The 22,215-nt window shown below is 36.8% G+C and overlaps 1 protein-coding gene across 5 annotated transcripts in view; it reads right to left on the bottom strand.

The window, feature by feature from the left end:
* The window catches only part of WASL (WASP like actin nucleation promoting factor), a 61,498-nt gene that overhangs the window by 20,396 nt on the left and 18,887 nt on the right, over positions 1-22,215 (bottom strand). For all 5 annotated transcript variants that reach the window (XR_009486589.1, XR_009486588.1, XM_059847213.1 and 2 more), the window contains exons 2-8: positions 15,551-15,685; positions 14,183-14,269; positions 13,573-13,669; positions 8,602-8,625; positions 4,706-4,874; positions 1,471-1,513; positions 917-1,070 (exon numbers count right to left, since the gene is read on the bottom strand). Coding sequence is in view for 3 of the 5 variants with exons in the window: in XM_059847213.1 (XP_059703196.1) it covers positions 917-1,070; positions 1,471-1,513; positions 4,706-4,874; positions 8,602-8,625; positions 13,573-13,669; positions 14,183-14,269; positions 15,551-15,685 (709 nt within the window). In the remaining 2 variants the exon portion in view is untranslated. The remainder of the gene's footprint in view (positions 1-916; positions 1,071-1,470; positions 1,514-4,705; positions 4,875-8,601; positions 8,626-13,572; positions 13,670-14,182; positions 14,270-15,550; positions 15,686-22,215) is intronic.

Genomic DNA, 22,215 nt, shown 5'->3' on the forward strand with positions numbered 1-22,215 from the left:
AATATTGCATTCAAACAGGTGCAGACTAAGCTATCATCTAGGAAAGAAATCACACAACAGCATGGATACTCTGAAGCATACGCTTAGATGCCAGCTCAAGTACATACCGCTCCATGGAGGGGGACCTAAGAAACAAATGTAACAAGTCATTGTACCCTGATTCTGTATCTCTTCAGTCACTGAACAACTTAGTCACTGCTTTCAAACGGTTATAATTTCACCTTAGATAATTTTTCTCTTGAGAAGAGCTCTAAGCAAATTTTTGTAAGTTTGACATTGGCAGTGTAATTTTAAACTGACTTGCTATCTTCCACTAGATAATGCATCAGCTGAGGTCACATCTAAAGGTTCAGCAGGCAGCAGCTTATTTGAGAATTTTTTTCCAGCAGAAGCATGCTCAAAACTAGTACTTTTTATTTCAAATTAGAAAAAAAACTTACTTTAAAAAATATAAAAATTGTAGGTCTATAGCTGTTTCAAGGTTCTCTCTAGAGTTCTGCCAGGGTAAACACGCAGCATACATACCTGCCAGCCATCCACTACCACTACAGCTGACAACAGCATTATGTCTTTCAACATTTTCATTTATTTATAAGATTGAGATTATAAATAAATATTTAATGTACACAGTCTGAAAAAGCTGTATCAAACATACTGTGTAGCTCTGCATTCAGACTTAGTGCTACTGGAAATTACTTAATTGGCATAAATATTCTTCATCCTCAGGGACAAGCATTCTCATGGGTCATGCCTGAACGTTTTTCCATAGTGTATGGAAACATGATCCAGTGCAACTGCAGTGACATGAAGCCCAGAGAAGAGAATCAAAAACTGCTCACCATCGATAGTTTCTACTCTAATCCTTAAGGCAAGAAATAACCTGTTAATTTTTACATGGAAGTAAAAGGAATCCCACCTTGTCTGCGCAGTTCATTTTTAACAGCTTCCACACCTCCTGTTTTTTCAATGAAATCATATATGACCTTCGAAGTTTCTTTGTCTTTTAGTTGAGCCTCTGAAATTCCACACAGATCAAACAGATTTTTCAGTTCTGGGTCTAAATTGTTCACCTGCAAGTGAGATACATTGGTTTTTAGTAGCTCGGAATGTGGAGATATTTTTAAAATATCATTTGTATTAGGTGAAAAAAAAAATACCCACAAACCATATAGTTAAAAGGAACAGCAAGCTGATGTACATGTCTCTGAGTTGACTTATCAAGTTGGAAAGTACTACTTTAGGAGAAGTAAGTACCCTGCATGAAAAACTGAAGGTTTTGAATCTTCCTCCCCCCTCAGTCCCCCTTGCCTATTCCCATCTATTCCAACATCTCTCTGTTTACATCACATCATAAAATCCCAATTTATAACTATTTAATGTACAGTTAACTTGTTCTTTAATGCAAATCTTTAATGCAAAAAGTCTCTAAATTTTAAATCATTGTCTTCAGCACCTTATTAAATTACTTACATCAAAACCTGTGTTTGGATCCCAACCAACATGTCCAATGTGTCTAAAAAAACCAGAAAAGTCCATTTAATCAGCATAAAAAGGATCTTTTTAACCAAAAAAAGAAGATATCAAGATAACCAGAGATACCAGCTTCTAAGTAATTCTTATTCCTCAGCACCCCACTTGAGAATGGAACAGTAAAATGTCTTTATTTTCACTTTTTGTCTCATGTCCAGAAGACCAAGTGGAGAATTTCTCTCCTTAGGTTACAGTCTATGGCAAAACATGAAGGCTTCATGCCACCCTGTGGTGCATATGGATAATGATGGAAGGACTGCTCAGAGATCAAGGAGAAGTTTAGCCTTTACATAGCAACTGGAGCTTGAGCTATTGCCAAATTTTTAAGTGCCATGCAGCTGGAAAGCCTCATCCTCCCTGTCACCACTGTGTGTATCACCCCATTCCCATTCACATCTTTCAAAGATAAGTCAGGACTGTTTTCAGCTGCCATCTTCCTAAGCTTCTAGCAGCCATTTCATGTAGCTACTGAAGTATTATTTTATGTGATGCTATAATCAGTTAGAACACAGACGAGTTTTGTGCCACTCCAAGCCACTTCAGAATACTGCTATTGGATATGGAAAAGAGAACCATAATGTTACTGTGTTTTGTGATTCTTTTCACATACGGTGACTTCTAGAAGGAAGATACAGTTTTGAGGAAGTTCAACTCAGAGTTATAAAAAATACCAGGTCAGCTGTTAGTAGTCAATGCAGTCAAGGCTAAACTTGATAAATTACTAAGACTGTTTGGCTGCTGTTAAACAGTGCCTGGCACAACAGACCTTGTATTCTTGCTTGGGTCTGATTTTATCAGCAGTACAAGTTTTCTTCATTAAAATACTGAAGTACAATGATCAGTTTTGGTTTTGGTATAACGATGACTAGTTAACTACTTATTTTAGGAAGCAAGAAAAGTTAAAGGTTTGGTTTAAAGTGAAATTATGCCATAAAAACGGAAAACCAATAAAGTCCCTGTTTTGCCTAATTTTTAAAATACCTTTAACTAACTACCAAAATACGAGATTATTTGTTTACAGAATTCTGAATGCTAAGATACAGCTTGCTTCACATAAATTAGACACACATTTCCTAACAGGGTCTCACAGCTGATCACAATGTATTAACCTGGCATACGTAAACTGACATTAGTTTACCACTAACAATCTTACTCACATATTTGTGCACATCTGGGTGACTTGGGATGGTCTTTCAAGAGGTTGTGAGCATACAGCTCAATTTAGTGCACTTAATTGACTCTGAAGTTTTATATGCCATAGTTTTAGCATTATTTTTTGTTCATTTTTCACCCTTCAAAGTAAGATAAATTACTTGTACACACTGACTATAACACACGTTTTTCAGATCTTTTCAATGCAAATACAAACTTTTCAGATAGCCCCAAGTCTTATCCTACTTAGAAGAATGTATACAGTAATGTTACATTCATTTTGAGTACAGACTGTTGTTTTTTTTCTCAAAACACTGAAACTCCATATCTGTCTAACAGAAGACATTCAAAACTTTTATCTAGTGATTGAAACTTTGATCTGGCATAAACAGTGACCATGTTGGTCTTCACAAGTATCATAGCATAAGTGATACAAGTTATCCTACTGGCTTATTTGCCTAACAATACCAAATGCCAGTTTCCATATGTTTGTACAAAATCAGCAGTTAAAAGTATCTTACACAGTAAGATGACACATAGCTGTTGCACTCTACAGGAAACTTAAATGGACCTCAAGCCAAAAGGACTTTCAACAGACTTTTACAAAAGTTCACCATTTACAATTTAATGTTACATCATATGATACTGAAACATATCTTTTGTTAGAATGTCATTAAATATTTTATCACCTTACTCTCAGCTTCTCTAAGTCACAATCTGATAGAAATCATGAACAAAGTCTTAAAGTAATTTTATACCTATGCTGCCGCACAACCCCTTCCACAAACGCAAATTTTTCCACATATGCTCAAGTCTGCATCAGTACAGTCACCACAGTGACCAGCTACCAAGCACTCTTCATTTTTGTTTCCCTCTCCCTTCTTTTCTGTATTTTCTGTTCAAGTGACACTAACAGATGCAGCACTTCACTGATAACTCAGATCAGTAAGAACAAAGCTGATGTCTCAATTTTCTAAGCAGAGTTTGTTTAGGGAAGTATTTTAGCCCACCTCTTTTATGTTCCATCCACTATCCCACTCTACAGAGCACTGTCCCAAAACACTGTGCAGTAATGTTACTGTAACTAGTAATGCCAACATTACTTTAATGGAATCATATTCTGGAAAAACACATCAGGGTAATGATGCAACATACCACTTCAAAAGAATAAGATATTCACTTGGCATGTAAACTTCACACTTTTCATCACTTTCTGTGAAGCTTTTCTCATGCTTCACAGAAAGTGATCTCTCCTGTAACTAACTCAAGCTCTAAGTTCCTGTTGCTTCAGCAAATAAAGTACATTTATTTTAAAAGGCAGAAGATTATTACAACAACTGATGTTCAGGAAAACAACAATTAATTGAGTAAAGTGACCAAAACCAAGTTTCAGGAAAGTGAAGCCTAAAGTAGAACATCATAACTACTCCAAAAGATTAAAGATATGTAAGAAATGACAAAAGGAAAAATTTCTGAAGGATGTATGCTGTTCTTTCATCATAAGATACAGGTCCTAGCCTACACAACAGAAAGTTTGTAAACAGAAACCCAAAGATGAAATCATCACAAGTAATTTCTGCAGTTATGACAAGTCAGGACGCAAATGTGTATTACACATGACAATGCACAGCTAAATATGTGCAGGTGTAGGAATGTGCAGGAATCATAGTGTTAAAAAGTTGACCACTGAGGCTGAATATGAGTCTTCACTGAGCTGACAACTCCAATAAGTCACCTCTATGCAGATAAGTCTTTTCTAAGCTGATTTTCTATTGCGAGTTTTTTTTTTTTTTCACAGCTGCAGGAAAGTCCTCATCTGTGTAAAGCTAACCTTCTAAACCCCACAGCATTCCAGCTAGCATTTACTTAGTTCAGGTTACACAGGTTCAAGAGTTGGCCATTTTCAAGTGTAACTGACACACAAAAAAAAAAAAAAAAAATCAGAAAAGCAAAATGCCAACATGCCTCCCCATTACCCCAAACAACAAAACTCCCACCCATCCAAACTCAAGAACATACTTACTGGAAATTAGATGGAGTTCCAATATCTGCCTTTGTCAATCTTCTCTTTTTAGTTTTTCCTTTCTTCTTTTCTTTGGTATATGAAATATTGTTGACTTGTGGAGTATAAAATCTGTTAGTTGTAATTTCAGGGTTTTTGATATCAACAGTTGCCATTGGTAGATTTGGGCCTGTGAAAGTGAAGTACAGAACTTTTACTACTGTGTTACACCAATGCCATGTTCAATCCACAAACTTTGGGAGTTGTTTTTTGACCTGTAGAATATTTGTACTCTAGCTGTAGCTCCACATGCATCCAGATGGGTTCTGGATGTCAGATGCATAAACTAAGATATTTGATTAAAAAAAAAAATGTTGCTAGAACAGAGCAACAGGAATATTTTCTGAACTACAACTTGTTTTTTGTCTACAACTTTGTTTCTTGTCTTAAAGGACAAGATTAAAAACCGCATTGAAACTGCATGAAAAAAATTCTAAAATCTTTTCTGCTAAGCAGAAATGCTTTCATCTAGAAATGTTTTGATCTAGACAACTGTCCTTTGAGAAAACCAAAACATAAACTGACCATGTAAGACTACACAAAACAATTTGCATTGTTAAGAGTTTCACTTAAAATTAGCACTGAATTGACTAATCATAAAATATTATCAACTCTAAACTTGACAGTAAGTTCAGTAAAATCTTCAGAATGAATAGAAAATTATAGTCTTAATTTCCTTGGTACAAAATACTAGGAGTTAATCTTCACTTTAATCACCTATTGCATTTTTTGTTATAGTCTGTCCATTTTTACCTATTACATTGGTATTTACAGTTTCAATAGCTGTATTGACATTCAAAAAAGAAATAGGTATCTCTATAATGCTAGTAAGTTGGTGATATTCTTCTCTCAGTTTCCAGCAGTCTTTGAAGTGCATCTTTCTGTATATAAAATCCCGAACTAACCAAACATGGTCAGTTGCCTGTAAAGCAGCAGCAATTTGCAAATGGAAGTTTAATTCAGCTGAGTTAAAATCAAGGACTGATAGCCTGATTCCTTGACAATAATATTCATACAAGAGGTCACAGCAAAATTAAAGATGAAAATTTTTCTTACCATCTGATTTAGACCTTAGATGTCCACGAGGGATAAAAGAACCTTGGAAAGAACTGTACTCTTCTAGAACTGCCATATTTATATCCAGTAAAATTTTTCCCATCATTACACAGGCACCTTCCCCAGCAGGTGCAGACAGCTCAATAAATGAAGATGAGAGAGGCATATAGAGGTCATCATTAGGAAGTACCTGACAGTACAGTGGCCTTAAGCATCCACTGTTATCAGTATCTGTGATATCTTCAGAAGGGGCTCCAGAAAACGTTGTACAGAACATTCTGAAATGTTAATTCTAGTCTCTATTTCATTTAGAGCCTCTCTAGGTATCTGTCCCAGACTACAGACAGCTCTACAAGAAATGCAAACTGTTCTAGTTAACAGCTCAAACAAAATTCTGCCACATGGTTCCTCAAGATTCCCTCAAAACCTAATACTCTGACAAATCCTCACTTCATCCAGTACTTCACTACGAGGTCAGTTCAACCACAATAACTCTTCTTTATTTGCATAAAGAGACCTAGCAATTACAAATGAGTAGAACACAAATCCCAGGAAATTACAGACTAATACATTTTACATAACTGTTAATGCCAATTTGAGTTTAATCCTGCAATTCTACAAAAAAAAAAAAAAAAAAAAAAAAAAAAAAACCAAAAAAAAACCACCAAAAAAACCTTTAATCCCTAGCACTGAAAACATTATACAAAAGACCAAGTGCTTTTTCCATGCAGCTTCAATGCACAAAATCCAGACTAAAAAACCCCAGTAAAACAAAATTCCTCGCAGTATTTCAGCCATGGGTCATGTGAGTACAGAAATGTGACTGTTCTCATTTTTCAGCTTTAGAGCTAGTAATGCATCAGCACAAAAACCACCAGCACAAAAAAGCAGGTTTTTCATCTTTTCTTCCCAACAGAATTTCTGAGAAGCAACTGCATATAGAAAGTAAAATAAAAAGCAGCTCTTATTACAATAGGCATGGCTTTTTTCATCCAGTTACATGCTGATAGTATGTATCTGCTCTAGTCTTAATTCCAAATACTCAAATGTGAAGTCTGAGTAGGGTGTAACAACCTGAGGCTATAATCCATGCCCTGACCACGTCTCATCTGTGACTGTTGAGGACATGGCCACACAACCTCTCACCAGCAGAGAAACCAGGCAGTACAGAATTTGATAAAATAAGAAAATATTTTGACAGGTTTTGAAAGAGTATGTGGATGTCCCAAGGAAACAGTTTATTAAAAAACAGATGCTGAAACCTGTATATAACCTGAAGTGATTATAAATCTGAAACACTGAGCATAAACCCTATGTCTTCCACAGAACACTCAGTATAAATTCAGAGATAATGACTGCAAGTTTAGCATTAGAGATTTTTTTCTCAGAAAAATATTGTTAACAAGGTCTTACAGCATGAGTTATGGAGAGTATTTTAAGCACAAAAATTTTTGCAGGCTTAGTTTTCTTAAATCTTATTCTATTCAAGGATAGCAAACTAGACCAATAAATTGTTTGTGTTAGAGACAAAGGCTAAATTTTTTTTGTGGGAGGTGTTACTACATGATCACTGCTGCTGTAATTCCCATCTGCTCTGCAGACATTGCTATCAGAGATGTGCTGTTTAGGTAAGCAGAGCACTTAAAAGCCTCTGAAAGCTCAGAAAAGCTGGCAAGACCATCATGTATGGTATTACTGTGAGTGTTTCAAAATTTAACAGCCCAGTCAAAGTTTAATCTATACTAAAAATGCCTGACCTAAACTGATGATTGCCTGAATTTCCTCAAAATGTAAAGTTTGTGAAAAAAAGGGAAAGCAATTTTTTGAGAAGCATTTCATATGAGGGATGTTTTATCTGAGTATATAAAAGGAATCATTAGTTCCCATAATTCAGGCTTAGTTATGAATTACCTGTTTTGGTGACCTACGCAGAAATGCTTGAATGACTTGGTCAGAACAAATATTAAGGCTACCACCTTAAACCATAAGCAGATTTCAGAAGATCAGTTGACTCTACCCTTGCTCAAGCAGCAAACTCACAGATACATGCTATGACCTATATGATCTGGATCACCGACAGAAATATGACAGGAGAAATCCCTTTTTAACTTCAGTGTGAATTCAGAAATCAAAAGCACCAAACTTGATATTCATTGTCATGCCTTTTTCATGATTTTAGAATGGATGGTAAAAAAGTTCTGTATCAAACTGATACATAGTTTGATTCCTTCCATCAAGTTAGTAGGAGGATCTCCTGAGGAACCTGTATCATCATGCTAATGAGACACATTCCTGAGAGGCAAGGAGATTCAAATAATTCTTCATTCAAAAGGACTTTAATATTGATGAACATATGACATAAACCCAAAAGACTATGTTACATGGTTAGCCAGATATACCAAAATTGAAATATTATATTCTGTTGAATCCATCATTATTATACCTGCCATCACGACAAATGGACTAACTTTGTACTGTGATCCTATACATGCATATTCTGAAGATCAAGCAGCAAGTCCATGCTACAAAGCTTTCTCAGTTTAAGCTGAAGGGCCCTCTCTCCTACTTGCAACAAAACATGCTTCTCCAGAAACATTCTTTACAAATGCCAGCTAAGCCACAAAGTTTTCGAGCCACAGCAAATACCAAAGAACAGAAGCAAAAAGAATACTGTAACCTCCAGTTTACTGCTTTTGTCACTACATGACTATCCTGAACAAATCTGAAACAAAGTTATACATAAACAGTAAATGACAGCAGAAGGAAAAACTAAAATGCAGTGATTCATTCAAAAAGCTTACCATTTGGTGGGTCTCGTCTTTTTTCTGTTGAAAAAGAAAAAGAGCCATTTAATTATAGGTATGACAGGAAAAATTAATTTTAAAGTTTAGTGTCTAGTGAAGCTTTCAACGACCTTGACCTCAAATTTAGGAATCTATCAAAATCCTTAAAGAATCCAAAAATCCTTAATTTCTGCAACTGAAAAAAAGTATTTCAGAACAAAAAAAACCCAGTCTTATATAACAAGCACTGATTTCAAGTGTACAAACTGAGCAGGAGCATATAAGGCAATAGCTACTCACTTGGTTTCAGTCATTTCAACTATGAAGTAGAGTGAAATATTCAAAAATAATCTGTTTTAAATACAACCTATCAAAGTAAGATTTTTGAAGCATTATTCTTTCTGATGTCCACAGAATGAAACTGTTCTTTCATTTTTATCTGAGATGTAATTAGCACTTTTATAGAGTATTGTTCCCTCACAGAACCTAAAATTTAAATAATTTTTGCTTTATGCCTAAAAAATAGGACACACAGGGCTAAGACACTTCACCTATGTTATCTAACAAGTAACTGAACAACATGGAAAGAACTAGAATCTCCTTGATACTAATATGATATACTATTCACAGCACCAGAGTGTTTCACAGACTATGAAGAATCTGGCTTGGATGATTTAAAATGTAAAGGTTTTATACCTCAGTATTCTCACCCTATAATAATAATAATAATAAGTTCCCCTTCAAAGGAGAGTTCCCTCACTTACTATTAATTCCTATCCACCCCCAGTGCATATTTACTCACAGTACATCTATACACACACTCTTAAGAAATTTGGATTGAGGAGCACGAATAAAGGCAAGCAGTTTATCATCTCACTACAACAAAAGCCACAGCTCTGTAAGGATTTGGAGTATCTGTAGTCTAACAGGGGCTCCCAAGAATTGTATAATAAGAATTTGTAACAGGCAATTCACTTTCCAGCAAGCCCAATAAAAACTGTTAACTTGTTATATTTTTCCAGACTCACAAACATAAGAAGGGAGAGGGTGCCTCCACAGATGGTGCTGACCTTGTCCTAGGAATACTTATAACCCCAAAAATATACAATCCTAAGTATGCAAGGCAATAGCCTCATGTCAGTCTGCTGATCTTCAGGAAGGAATAAAACAATTCGTGAAGATCAAGCCTTCATGGAAAAGTGACCAAAACCCATTGATGAACCCATTAACTTTTGATGAACAAGCTTTCCAAAGACAGTTGATTTTTAGGTCACAGAAGGTTAGTTTCAGACATAGAGGTGGAGAACCTCTGTAAGGGTGCCACAGCATAAGGTATCATCAGGTCTGAGGTGAGAAAAAGAGAAAAGGCTCTTTGACTAAGTACCGTGCTCTCTCCTCCTACATGATTCAGTTTAAAAAACCACACCTTGTACTATCCCCTAGAAAGAAATTAAAAAAAAAAAATAAAAATCAACCTCCAACTCAACCTTTGGACCGTAATCAGAGTTCTAGTCAGCAACTCAGAGACAGCAAAGGAGAGTGCAGGACTGGATGCAAATCATCTGTCATAGGATGGGAAGATGGCAAAAGCAGGAAGCATTCATAGGAAGTGTTAGGTGGCCTTGAGTCAAATCATGGGAATCCTTTACAAGTTTCATTATAATAAACAGTTCAAAAGAAGAAATAGTGAGAAACAACCCAAAATATTATATAAACTTCCCGTAATTTTTACTGGCTAGATTAATTTGTGGCCCAAAGAGACTAGCTCAGTTTTTCTGTGGTTACCACTGCTGACAAGAAAGTATGAACTTTTGTTCCTGAAGCACAGATGACCTGGCGAGAGTGGCAGATTTTCCGGTTTTTGAAGATGAACATGCCTACTGATCTAAAACAGATGAATATCAGCAGCTGCCGATGCACAGAAAACACAGCTCCCTTCCATGAGCATTCCTGGAAATGAGAATAATCTCTGCCGAGACTTGAATCCAATACAAGCTGAGCAGGTTAGAGATGCCCTTGTCACCCAGGCAGCAAAAACAAGAGCTGTGACCAAAGATGAAAGAAAAAAACCAAAGCAATTAAAAAAAAATTCCCTCTCCATATGAAGTATCTACCTTGAAACTTATGAAATCCATTATGAAGGTACTCAGAAGCTAAAAGCATGTGAAAGAAAAAAGCACTTTCATGGAAGGTTAACAGAGCTCCCACCCATGAGCTACAAGCAGTACAGAAAAATTAGTCGAGAAGCCTCCTATTTCAGAAAAAACTACTTGCAGTTAAGAACAAGTCTCTGTTTCCCTTTTAGGGACGAGTGCTCAACATGTGGAGAAGGCACTTGTGTGTGTACACACATTAACACTACCGAGGCAGGATAATAAAAAAAAAAACTAATGGTATCTATGTGCAATACCCAAAGTGACAGTGTACTACAGTGACAAGCACTGAGAAGAGACACACTGTTCACCCTGTTTACTGGGAGAACTATTTGGGATTGGTTTAAGAAGTAAATGGAGAGATTATTTTAGTAAAGCTACAGACAAAATAATGAATTATAGCAATTTCTTTCTAATCTAAGGTTAAGAATTTAATTGAGTAAAAAAAAAACCAAAAAACCCAAAACCAAAAACCCAAAACCTCCAAAGCCCCCAAAATGAAAAGGCCAACCCAAAGCAGAGTTTAGTTAGATTAAACCCTGCACTATTATAAAGATTTAGACAACAGATCAAAAATTCTCTCTCTACCTTCATCCCTCATTCCTGGTATTTTTTGTTCCTCACTCTACTTGATACTTGGTACATTTGCAAGCTTTTGTACATTCTCTGTTTGGAGCCAAAATTTCACCTCTCTGGAACTCCAGATGCACTTACTCAGGGGTTGTCTGTATATTGGAGTGCATTTCATGCTGAGTGAGGAAGAGCAGAACTCTCTTGTGTCTTCTCCTAGCTGTCAGACAGTATTTTGTCTACTAACCTCAGCACCAAGCCATAGCATTATGAGCCAGAACTCCTGTTACTGCTACCTTTCAACAACATAAGTTTTCCATAAGACTCCTGGAGAGGAGTCCTGCATAACAGGCAGCTAAATGATCACATGGAGTACTTAGCTGAGTTTAAAGCATCTCAAGTGGCACTGCTATGAAATGAAACATAGTTTGGAAGGCATGAAAGTAAAAAACCCATTAAAACAGAAAAGCATTAAAATTATCAGACTATTACATCTGTGACTGAGTATTAGTATTATAGATAATGTACAACTCTGGTATCATTTGTATATGCATATATATTAAATATATATATATATATATATATATAAAAACTCTATATGTCAATTAATATATATTTCATACAAGCATTTATAAATAAAAAAAAACATAAACACCAACAGCAAATCAGCTTTGATTTGAACAGTGCAAAGCCTGTTATTTTAGAAGCATAATGAAACAGTCACAAGGACAAATACAGAACTCCATCTGGTGGCTTGACTAAGGAATCTCGTAACTGTTTTAAATTCTTGGTTTGCAGCTCTTAACAAGGAAAAACCTGAAGTGTTTTGTTTTGAGGGTTATTTTTTGGTTTTCATTTCATTTTCTTTTTTAAATAAAAGCTGTCCCGAAGTTGCATGTGTTTGGGGAGGTGGAGTTGTTTGTTAAAACAATATGCAAAGTAACATGAGCTTTAGCACACAAACAAAGGTATTAGTTCAGAAAGTAAACAAGAAAAACTTAATCTGGTCCTGTGAAAAAAAATCATTATGTGGAAGAAAAAGTCTGTCAACAGAAGATTTGACCGAACTGCTATTTTCAAACATGGTTTGCTATGGCCAATAAGGCAAATATACTTCTTCCCATGTCATGTCTGTTCATTGTACCATCGTGTTTCAGATGTAAGAGAGTAAAACTTCGGGAACAGTAGATGCAAAATTACTTTTGCAATGTGAGTATGAGAAACTTTATAATTGCCATTTCTTAATGATCCCACTTCTCATGAAACCTTACAAACTTATTCTGTGCTGAGGGAATCTTAAAGAAGTCATTTAAGTTCCTGGAACAAGTGCTCTGCTCCTGAGTCACCATGCCTTGGTGAAATCCAAGTGAATATGTACAGATAATGCACATTTGCAAGAGCACTTGCAAGGGCAGCTCTCCAGGATGAAGGCTTCCTCCTTCTACAGAAGCCTACATTGCATTGCTAGTGCGATTCCAGAACGGATTACAAAAATGCATCCTGTAGCTCCACCCTACATCTTACAGCACGCCTGAACACATCTCCTTGTTCCAAGCCTGCATTTTGTATCACTTTATCCTTCACGGACATATGGCTGTTTAAGACAGTAGTTTATGGGCTCCCTGGAAAATGACCAAGACCAGATCTGTAGGAAGCCTGAGCTGCCTCTAAAGCACTAACCACGTTCTCAAGGCATCTTGCAGCTGGCAAAAAGCACGCTGTGCTTCACTGGCTGTCCTGTGCTACTAAGGATAGTATAGGCACATTATGTCTTCTGTTCTTGGCCTGAGCCAAGATCACTAGTTCTGAATAAAAGATATTTCTCTAACTGCTGGATCAATGCCAAAAATTCATGAACTACTGAACATACCAGATGGTAAAAGTTTTGTTACAACCCGCTTGGGCTGAATTTAACAAATCAGTTATAAACAGCCCAGGGTTTATTCAAATATGAAAACAACTTAGAGAAAGATTTCTAGTTTTCCCAATGTCAGCTTACAATTTTTGTTTCCCCCAGTCTGTATTTTCAGATCACAACCTTGGGGTCTCAGCTTACACTTACAGAACAGAACACCAAGGTGACTTGTTTCAGGAAAGTATTAACTTTTGCACACAAGAGAAAGGAGAACAGTTTAATAGCATAATTACTTCAAAATATAAATATGGCAATAGTGCCTCCAGTGGCTTTCAGACATAGCAGTAGCTTCCTGCCTCCCCCCAAAATAACATAAACAAGCCTGAATTTAAGATTAATTTGAATATTTACCAGATTTTCTCTGCCGTCGTCCAAGTAAATCTGTTACTGTTTTGCGGAATAGTTTAGCTTCTTCTTCATTAGCAAAATTAAGACCAACTTGACATGTCTGAAAAACATTAATATTTCCCCCCACCATGACTAAGAAAATGTTTTAAAGGCTTTCTTAAATATTGTCTTACACCTTTCTAAAGGCATAATAAGAAAAAAATCACTGCAAATTAGGAACCTAGTCTTAGTGAAACACTGCATCTTAGGAACAGCTGTCTACTGATCAAGTTTCTAAAGATCATGGCTAACAGATATAAGCAAAATCTTGTAGCTTCAAATCAAAGAGGGGAGGGGAAAGGAAAACTTGTGCTTTAAGAATACATGATATGTCATAAATATCATCTGCAAGACAAAATGTAATTTCATCAAAGAAAGTTGAAAATAAGAACCACATTTTATGCTTCTGTACTATATATTAAATTTTCTAGTTGAGATACCACAAAAATTCCTTTAATAAATAAGCTTTCACAAATAATTCACAGAATTAGTTAATAACCACAGTTACAATAAAAGAAATACTGTTCAAACCAAAGACATTTTAATACAGGTATTCAAAGACATTAAGACTCACATCTCCAGCAAAGGTATGAAAATATCCTCTAGGACTATTATATACAAAGTTATTGTACAGCTCCTGCTCCCACAATAATTTCCCATCCTGAAAAGAAGAAAACAAATAAAAAAGAAGACCATAAAACTTCAGATGAAATTGCAGAGTTTAACTTCTTTTACAATAGAACCTATTAAGAATTGGACACAGCATAGCATTAGACATCTGCCTTGCTATTATATTAACCCAATGGATAAGTTCAATCAAAATCAAAGTACACCAGAACTTGTAGAAGAGCTGTGAAGTCCTATTCCATTGGGTCACTGTGTTCTGCTCAAATTCCTGGATGCTTCCAAAAACTTCTTTCAAGTTCTTTAATCCTGCAACAGTGATACTGAGAGCAGTAATAGTGACCAGTCACAAGAATAGGATGACAGAACAGCAACTGCAATAAAGGAGACTTCCAGTCTCCTGTTCTTATCTCAGGCTTGACTTGAAAACAGTTAACGAAAGAGAACAAAAATCTCATCTTTTTAAAAAGTATCATGTATTTAAATGACATTATAGTTCAGCACCCAAGGAAGAGGTTTCTGACAGTGTCTTAACAATCAAGTGACCAAATCACAAAGTCAAATGCAAGTGCCAACTGGCAATCCTGAACAAATCTGAGATACTTCAAGCACTGAATGCTGACAGATAAGGAGCTGTTTCCTGCCTGCAGAGATAAATGGGAAGCTTTCCAAAGTCTCAGCACAGTCAGTAGGACTTAGGTTTCCCAGCATCATTTTTGTTACAAAAGCACATCTTGGACGCTTTGTCTCTCAGTTCTCACTCTCCTGATCAGAATATTATAATAGGACAAAGATCTTCAGTATGAGTCTATTTTTTGTGGAGGGGAAATGAAAGAAAAAGCCACCCACCACCCCACCCCCCCCCAGAAAGTCAGAACACACAACTTGTTTATCCTGCAGCTTTCACATGCACCACACTGACCAAAAAGATTGTTTCCACCCATACATAAGATAGCATCTATTTCTTTAAACCATCCAAAGTACTGACACCAGCTAGAATTTTGATAGCTATCCATATCAGTGACACTATACTAATTTCCACTAATGTGACTAATCAGATCTGTAGAGGACAGCTTCTGAGAGCTGCAAGAATAACTGATATTTATTTCATCCATTAAAGATGACATATATGAAATTGTTTAAATTTAGAGTACCTGAAAAAGTTGTAATTACCTATTGATAACAACTGCAATTGCACAGCTTAAAGCACAACCACTTGAAAATTTCTATGAATGCATAGCTACAACCTATACTCATTGAATTCAAAATGGAGAATGAATGAAACTTAAAGGCTCTGAAAAAGAAAAAGGATGCTTACCTTAATGTCAAATATTCTGATAAAATATGACCTCTGTGGATTGTCCTTTACAAGGCAAGCTACACCACAGCACTTCTTTGACCACATGGCATTGCGATCTGCTGCATATATCTGAACAACTGCTGATGACATCGTCTAAAAAGAAAAGGTAGCTATTACTTTTAAGGAAAAAAAAAAATCATAAATTCTATAACTGATCCTTTCCCAAAGCATCTCTTAGTTTTGTTCCTTGTTCTAGGCAGCAACTTTGCTGATTTCCCAGACAGTTAACGCTGTAAGGTTCAAATGACCCCAAATCACTCCTGCGCTTTAGATTTTCACGTCGATGCAAGATTTAGACACCTTAAGAACCCAAATGAACTTACCATTCTTTTTCATGAAAAGCAGCAAAGAAATTTGCCTCTAAGAAGCAGATCAATAATTATGGTGGTCTCACAAAGTAGCCCTACTGTGCAAGGAAATGTCTGTTTAATACTTCAAACTGAATACAAACACAATACTCAAGACGAAACTGTAAATTGCACAGTTTCTGGACACGCTCCTGGGTACTGGAATGCAACTGGAAGACATTGCTTAATTGGTTAAGTGGTCTCTGGCACAATTTTAACCTATGCCAACTAGCGAACTCTGAAAATTCCTGGGCAGTTTGAGAATTCACATGAGCTAGGCTCAATCCCAGCTGATAACCAGAAATTGTCCAGTTTTCAAACTGGAGAGATTTTAATAAGAGATGAAGATTATTCTAAACCAGATTGCTTCAGTCACTAGAACATTCTTGAGCATATTTTCTAGTATATATGTGTTTTACCTTCAGAGTCCCATAAGGACAGGAAAATGGAAGCCCTCGAAGAATATTTAACAGCTAAGTCATAAGGACATAAAGCTTAAACGATCTGCAATAGGCCAAATCAGAGGTTATCAAGCCTAGGATCTATGCTCCAGCAGCACCATCTGCCAAAAGAAGGTAAGAATACAAGAATATACCATTACAAGTATGGAAGCATATCCCCAGGAACAGCCAGGTTGGAGCTCAAAGCTCCGCAGGCCAGCAGCACATACTGCATTGTTCCTTTGTGAATTTGTCTATTCGCTCTTCACACCCACATGAAATTCTGAGCATGATAATACTGCACAGGATTGTGTTTCACAGTTTTCTTATGTGCTGTGTGAATAACTAGCTCCTTTTAGCTAGACTTTTACCACCTGCTAGTTTCAGTTGATTGTTCCTCCTTACTCTTACACTAAGAGAAGGTGTTGATGGCTTCACAGTTGTTCCTTTATGCTGCACATCCTTTTATACATATTTGCCACACTTCTTTGGCCTCTACGCTCTCTTTAGCAAGTTTAGGAAGCAACACTAGTTTTATATCACTCTTGTACCAAGAAAAAAAAAATATATTACACATTAACCTTGCCACTTTTACATGGATATTAACTAGTCCTACTATGTCCTTCTTTGCATAGACATGAGACTTGTGCTGTATGAATCCAGTTTGTTAGCCCTTTGAACATAGGGTCACAATAATAGTTTTCTGCTTTGTTCTCTACTTATTTCACTATAAGATTATCTACTAAATGTCGTTGTCACCATAGTCATACTTTTCAAATGGCTTAAAACCCCAAAAGAATAACCCAAGTTTCATTGGATTTCATTTGATTTTTTTAAATCAAAAACCCTTCAGCTTTGTTAAAACAGAGTCAACATAATATAGTCAGACTGACAGCTACACCTTAGGGAGGCTATATAACCCTTGCCCAAGCACTGTGATGCTAACTTTCACAAACCAAGATATATTTCTGATTCTTTTTGCAGCCACCTTGTCAGAAGTTGTCAGACTGACTACTAATCTTGCTGGTAACCTACAGAAGTTAAAGCATGATTGTCTGATGAAAAGTGTGTTTTGTAGCTGCTTCCTCAAATGCTCTACAATGAAGTGTGTAGTAAAACTTCTCTCCCTATAATCTGCAGAGTAATTTGAGTAATTTAACCATAACTGCACTTGTCAGATAAGTAAAAAGGGACCTGAGAATTACCCATACTACCACAACAAAACAGTTATATCTGCAACTTAATGTCATCTAAGAGATGCCATTTTCTCCTCTACGCTGCAAACAGGCAATGACCTAATTTTGGACACAACCAGGCAGATTTTCTTCAAAATCTTTGCCTCTCTAATAGCCTCTCCCACTCATTTCTCCAATACTGTCTACTGTTAAATTGATAACCTTAAAGACACAAGACAACACACTAGAGCAAAATGGGCCTTTCTACAGTTCACATTTAAGCACAGCAACTATCTCTCTATCTCTGCAAGAAATCTTCTCAATACTCCAAGACAAGTCCAGTTCCACTAATCCCTACTCAACAGGACTTCTCACAGAAATGGGGGGTCTTGGTAAGAATTATACAACTTAAATTCAAGGCACAGGAGACAGTGACCTGTGTCAAGACATGGCTCCCTATACATTGCTTATTATCACATCTAACAACAAAAGCACCAACTGGAGTATCTGGGTAAACCAGTAACTGTTGTAACTTGGCAACTGCTTGTAAAACCTTGAACCAACGCCTACCACATGAGTACAAAGAGGAATACTACACAGATTGTGTCCTCATTCTGCACAGTCATAATATATTTAATATATACTCGGTTACCCCGTGAGTAGAGCTTGATTTAGAAGATAGAAAACAATTTCACTGAATCTAAAGTAGGTTTTGTTTTGACGTCTACCAAGTTTAGAGTTCAACTGCATTTTAACTTACTCATTAGCATTGTACAAATTCCTAGTGTTGACAAGCTGCAATGAGGCTTTTGCATATTAGAATATAAAGTTACAAATTCTGGTGTCATACCACTCAGGTTTTTTTATCAAAAGGGCAATAAAGGAAAAAACCAGAAAATATATTTTGGTGGGCAGAGGGAGGAAGACAATCAAATTTAACTCCTTTTACTTCATCCCCTGTTCATTTTCATTATGTAGAGCAGTGGTGCCAAGCTTTCTGCTATTCAGCTTCTGGAACAAAGATGGTAAAAGTAATGAGCCACGCCATTTGGAAATTTACACAGACTCATGGCAAAATTTAAAACTTGAGAAAATAAAACTTAATCTATTTCTAAACAATATGAATCCTAGCCACATAAATTCAATTTTAAAAGTTCAAATTTAATTGCATAATTGCAGCATCTGAGAACAATAACACAAATATCATATTTGAATATTCTACTGCATTTACTGAGTATTTACTGTCTATTTTGAAGCCAATTAATGTAGTTAATTGTTTCAGTTTCTCACAGAATTCTTGAAGACAATCTTGCATTTAAAAGTATGGGTTCATTTATATGTAAATATTTCTTCAGAGTAGGTCAGACCACTGATTCAACATAATGATTGTATTTTTTTCTGACAAATAGTAGGTTACCTTGTTACTAGTGTATTTTCAGGAGGACTTTGAAGTTGTCACTACTGCTTTTTTAAGAGCTTTGGTGAGGACCTTGTCCTTTTTATATAGCTGTATATCTAGAAAAGGTGCAAAGGGGAAAGAAGTAAGGTAGTCCACCAAAAACTGATGGGCTGTGGAGGTGAAAACCAACCCTGCTCAGCTCCCTCTACTATTTCCACAGTCAACCTCCAGCTGGAGGACATACCATTGATTCCAGGAACCTGTCACACCCTTCAAGCTGATGAGCTATGAAACAGCAAGTCTGTGTAGTCAGCTGTACACTGGCTGTCTCACTGGAAGAGCTGGTCCTACCCTCGGACCCATACTGCAGGATATGTGGTATCAACAAAAGGCTCACAAAAACACCTTCTGCCTGCAAAACATAGCCACAGCCAGTCATCACACGTCTGCAGAATGCGATCACAGCAGCCACTGACAGTTTCCGACTGGGCAGCAGATAGATGTGTACTTTGATGGGCTTCTGGTGTGAACATTTGCTGCACTGGCCTGTCACATTAATGACTTGCTGTAACTCAAGTGTTTCTCAAGAAACAGTGAAGCAAGCCAACCCAGATGGTGGCACATCTCATTACAGAAAAGAATCAATACAATGCATGGCTTATGGCTGACGGTCATTAAAACATAGTGGGCCAAAATTCACAACAAAGAGTGACAGCAAGATTACAGCTTCAAGATATTCAGCCACCTCAGTATACAGCAGAACAGAAAGCAAGACCCATTTGAATGGTTTTTTCCAGTGGTTACATACAGCTAACAACAGGCTGTGGTGCAAAGATCAAAGGCTCATAAAATGACTTTGGTTGGATGTGACTTCTCTAAGTCTTCCAGGCCAAGCTTCTGCTCACAAAAAGGGTAATTAAAAGCCTAGAGTTTATTTGCTCAGGGTTCTGTCCAGTTAAGTTTAAGGGCTACAAAATCACCTCTGTACTTAATAACTCCCATTCTGGCGCTTGTACAAATGCATTTAGGTTTCATGTATTTCTCTAATGGCTCAGTATTGTAATGTGATACATGCTGACAGTACTACTGAAAACACACTAGCACCAACTTTCAACCTTTTCCTAATTTTAAGAGTGATGGGTTTTTTCCCATAAAGGGGCAGAACCATGTATACACACAGAAGTTAATCATACAACCGGCTCGTTTTTCTCCAGATATCCTTCCCAGCCCCTGAAAGTGTCTTACAAATAAAACCAGGAAAAAATATTTTTTTTAAAAAAGAGAATACTTTGTCCTGTAATGCAAGAATGCAAGTAGCAGCAGTTGCTTTCAAGCAGAATAACCTCTTGAAAAAAACCCATGCCTATACAATGGCTGTAGCTTCTTCACTATGTCAGTCTGAGGACTTTTTGCTCAATTACCAACTTTTACATTTCTGTGGGGAAAAAAGCAAGCTATGGTGAATAGTTGTACGCAATCCAACCCCTGTAAGAACAGAAATCAGTATTTCTCTTTTATTTTCCATTAAGCATGTATCTGGAAACGTTGCCCTAATCAATACTAGAGCTGGTGAGAAGATACTATGGCAGGTAAGACATGCTATAGTAGAAATCTTCATTATAGCTAATCCAACATGTTGCAGCCTGACCAGATGATTCTGAGTGCTCCTGGGTAACACATTTCTTCTTTGATACAAGACCAGGAAGACAGCCTGCAGTTTGCTTCTAGACTGTTCAAGAATGAAGAGATATTGCTATTCTCTGACACTACAACAGCTGTAATAGTTTTCCTCAGAGAGCAGGGTTCAGGAACACAGGCATGCTATCAAGTACCATTTCACCACAGAAATGCTTAGGAAGGCCTAACTTTAATCTTGACCACAAGAACAGCAAGAAGCTTCAGTACCAAAGCAATCTCTAATAGCCTAGCATTAGCTGAGTCAGGAAAGAACATACAGAAGCAGTATCATTAAGACTTGTGAATGGGAAAGACAAGAAGCAGAAGTGAGACCAGGCTCTATAGAAAACTGACCATCATTCACAGAAAATGAGGCAATTAGATAAAAATGTCAGCCACTGAATTCTTTCTCCAGATGACAAATATTCTGAAGGAAAAAACAACCAAAATATAGCACTGACTAATCAAGCAGAGACAGCACTTGAAATCATAGGTATTCTTCTAAAATAAGCTTAGGTTTTAGCAATTACACTTTTAAATGCTGGTACTTAAATTAATTCATGTAATTCAATGCAAATGCAATTGTAATTAGACAGTGATAATAACTCCCTGTTGTTTTGCAATTGCCTTATCTTCAGTGTCATAAATACATCGAGCTTCCAAAAATGTTTCTGTAGCGCTCAATACAGCTATGCATTTTATCTCATCACTCAATACAGAAACATAAAACCTGCTGTAGAGACAAGGCACCAGAACTTCCAGCCCTTTCTCAAGGGAATATTTCAGTGCCCTACACAAGCAAGCTGCACAGTGGTCCTGTTTCAAAAATGTAGCTTTTTTCTTGGCATTGAGGAGTCTCTTGTCATGTGGGAACAGCATGTTCCCTTCCTGCTAGGAAAGGCTGATAACCCACTTCCAGGGGGAACGTTCTCTCCACCATGCACTCCTACAGAAGGCATGCACTGCAATCTCTCCCAAACGTAATTTTAAACAGATTGACTAAGCCTGCCACTATTGAAATGACCCCAAAGTAATTAAGCCACATAAAAAACTTGCAAGATTCCCTAACAATTGCAACATTTCAAGTAGCAGAGGTATTTGCTAGAGTAGACAAAAAGACTTCCTAGCACTTTACCAAAACTTAGAAGAGTTTAATTAGGTTCAAAATCCTGAAATATTTATAAGCCCTGAAGAGTAGGTAAGCCAACTTTCTTAAGCATGGGTGTCTAGTATGATGGTAGAGGTGCAATTCAGGCCTAACAGTGAGAAATACGAACACAAATTAACATCACCACCAAATTTTAAAAAGCTAGAGAAATATTCACTAGCATCAACTTGTAATTGCTTTTCAGTCAGAGATGGGAAAGGACTGAGATGGGAAGAAACTGGAGAGAGTAAGGACTGGTGATGCTGAAGGCAGACTACTCTTCCTCACTGCGGACCCCTTTATCTGAAGGACGGCAAGGATTAGGGCCCCAGACAACAGAATGAGTACAGTAGATGCATCTGTCTTTTTAGGGTTTTCCCCTCTAAAAACAGTGCACCAGGCTATTTACGGTTACTGCATCTTGTACAAGAAGTGCGA

This window comes from Haemorhous mexicanus, chromosome 5 (genome assembly GCF_027477595.1).
Source record: "Haemorhous mexicanus isolate bHaeMex1 chromosome 5, bHaeMex1.pri, whole genome shotgun sequence".
Taxonomy (NCBI): domain Eukaryota; kingdom Metazoa; phylum Chordata; class Aves; order Passeriformes; family Fringillidae; genus Haemorhous; species Haemorhous mexicanus.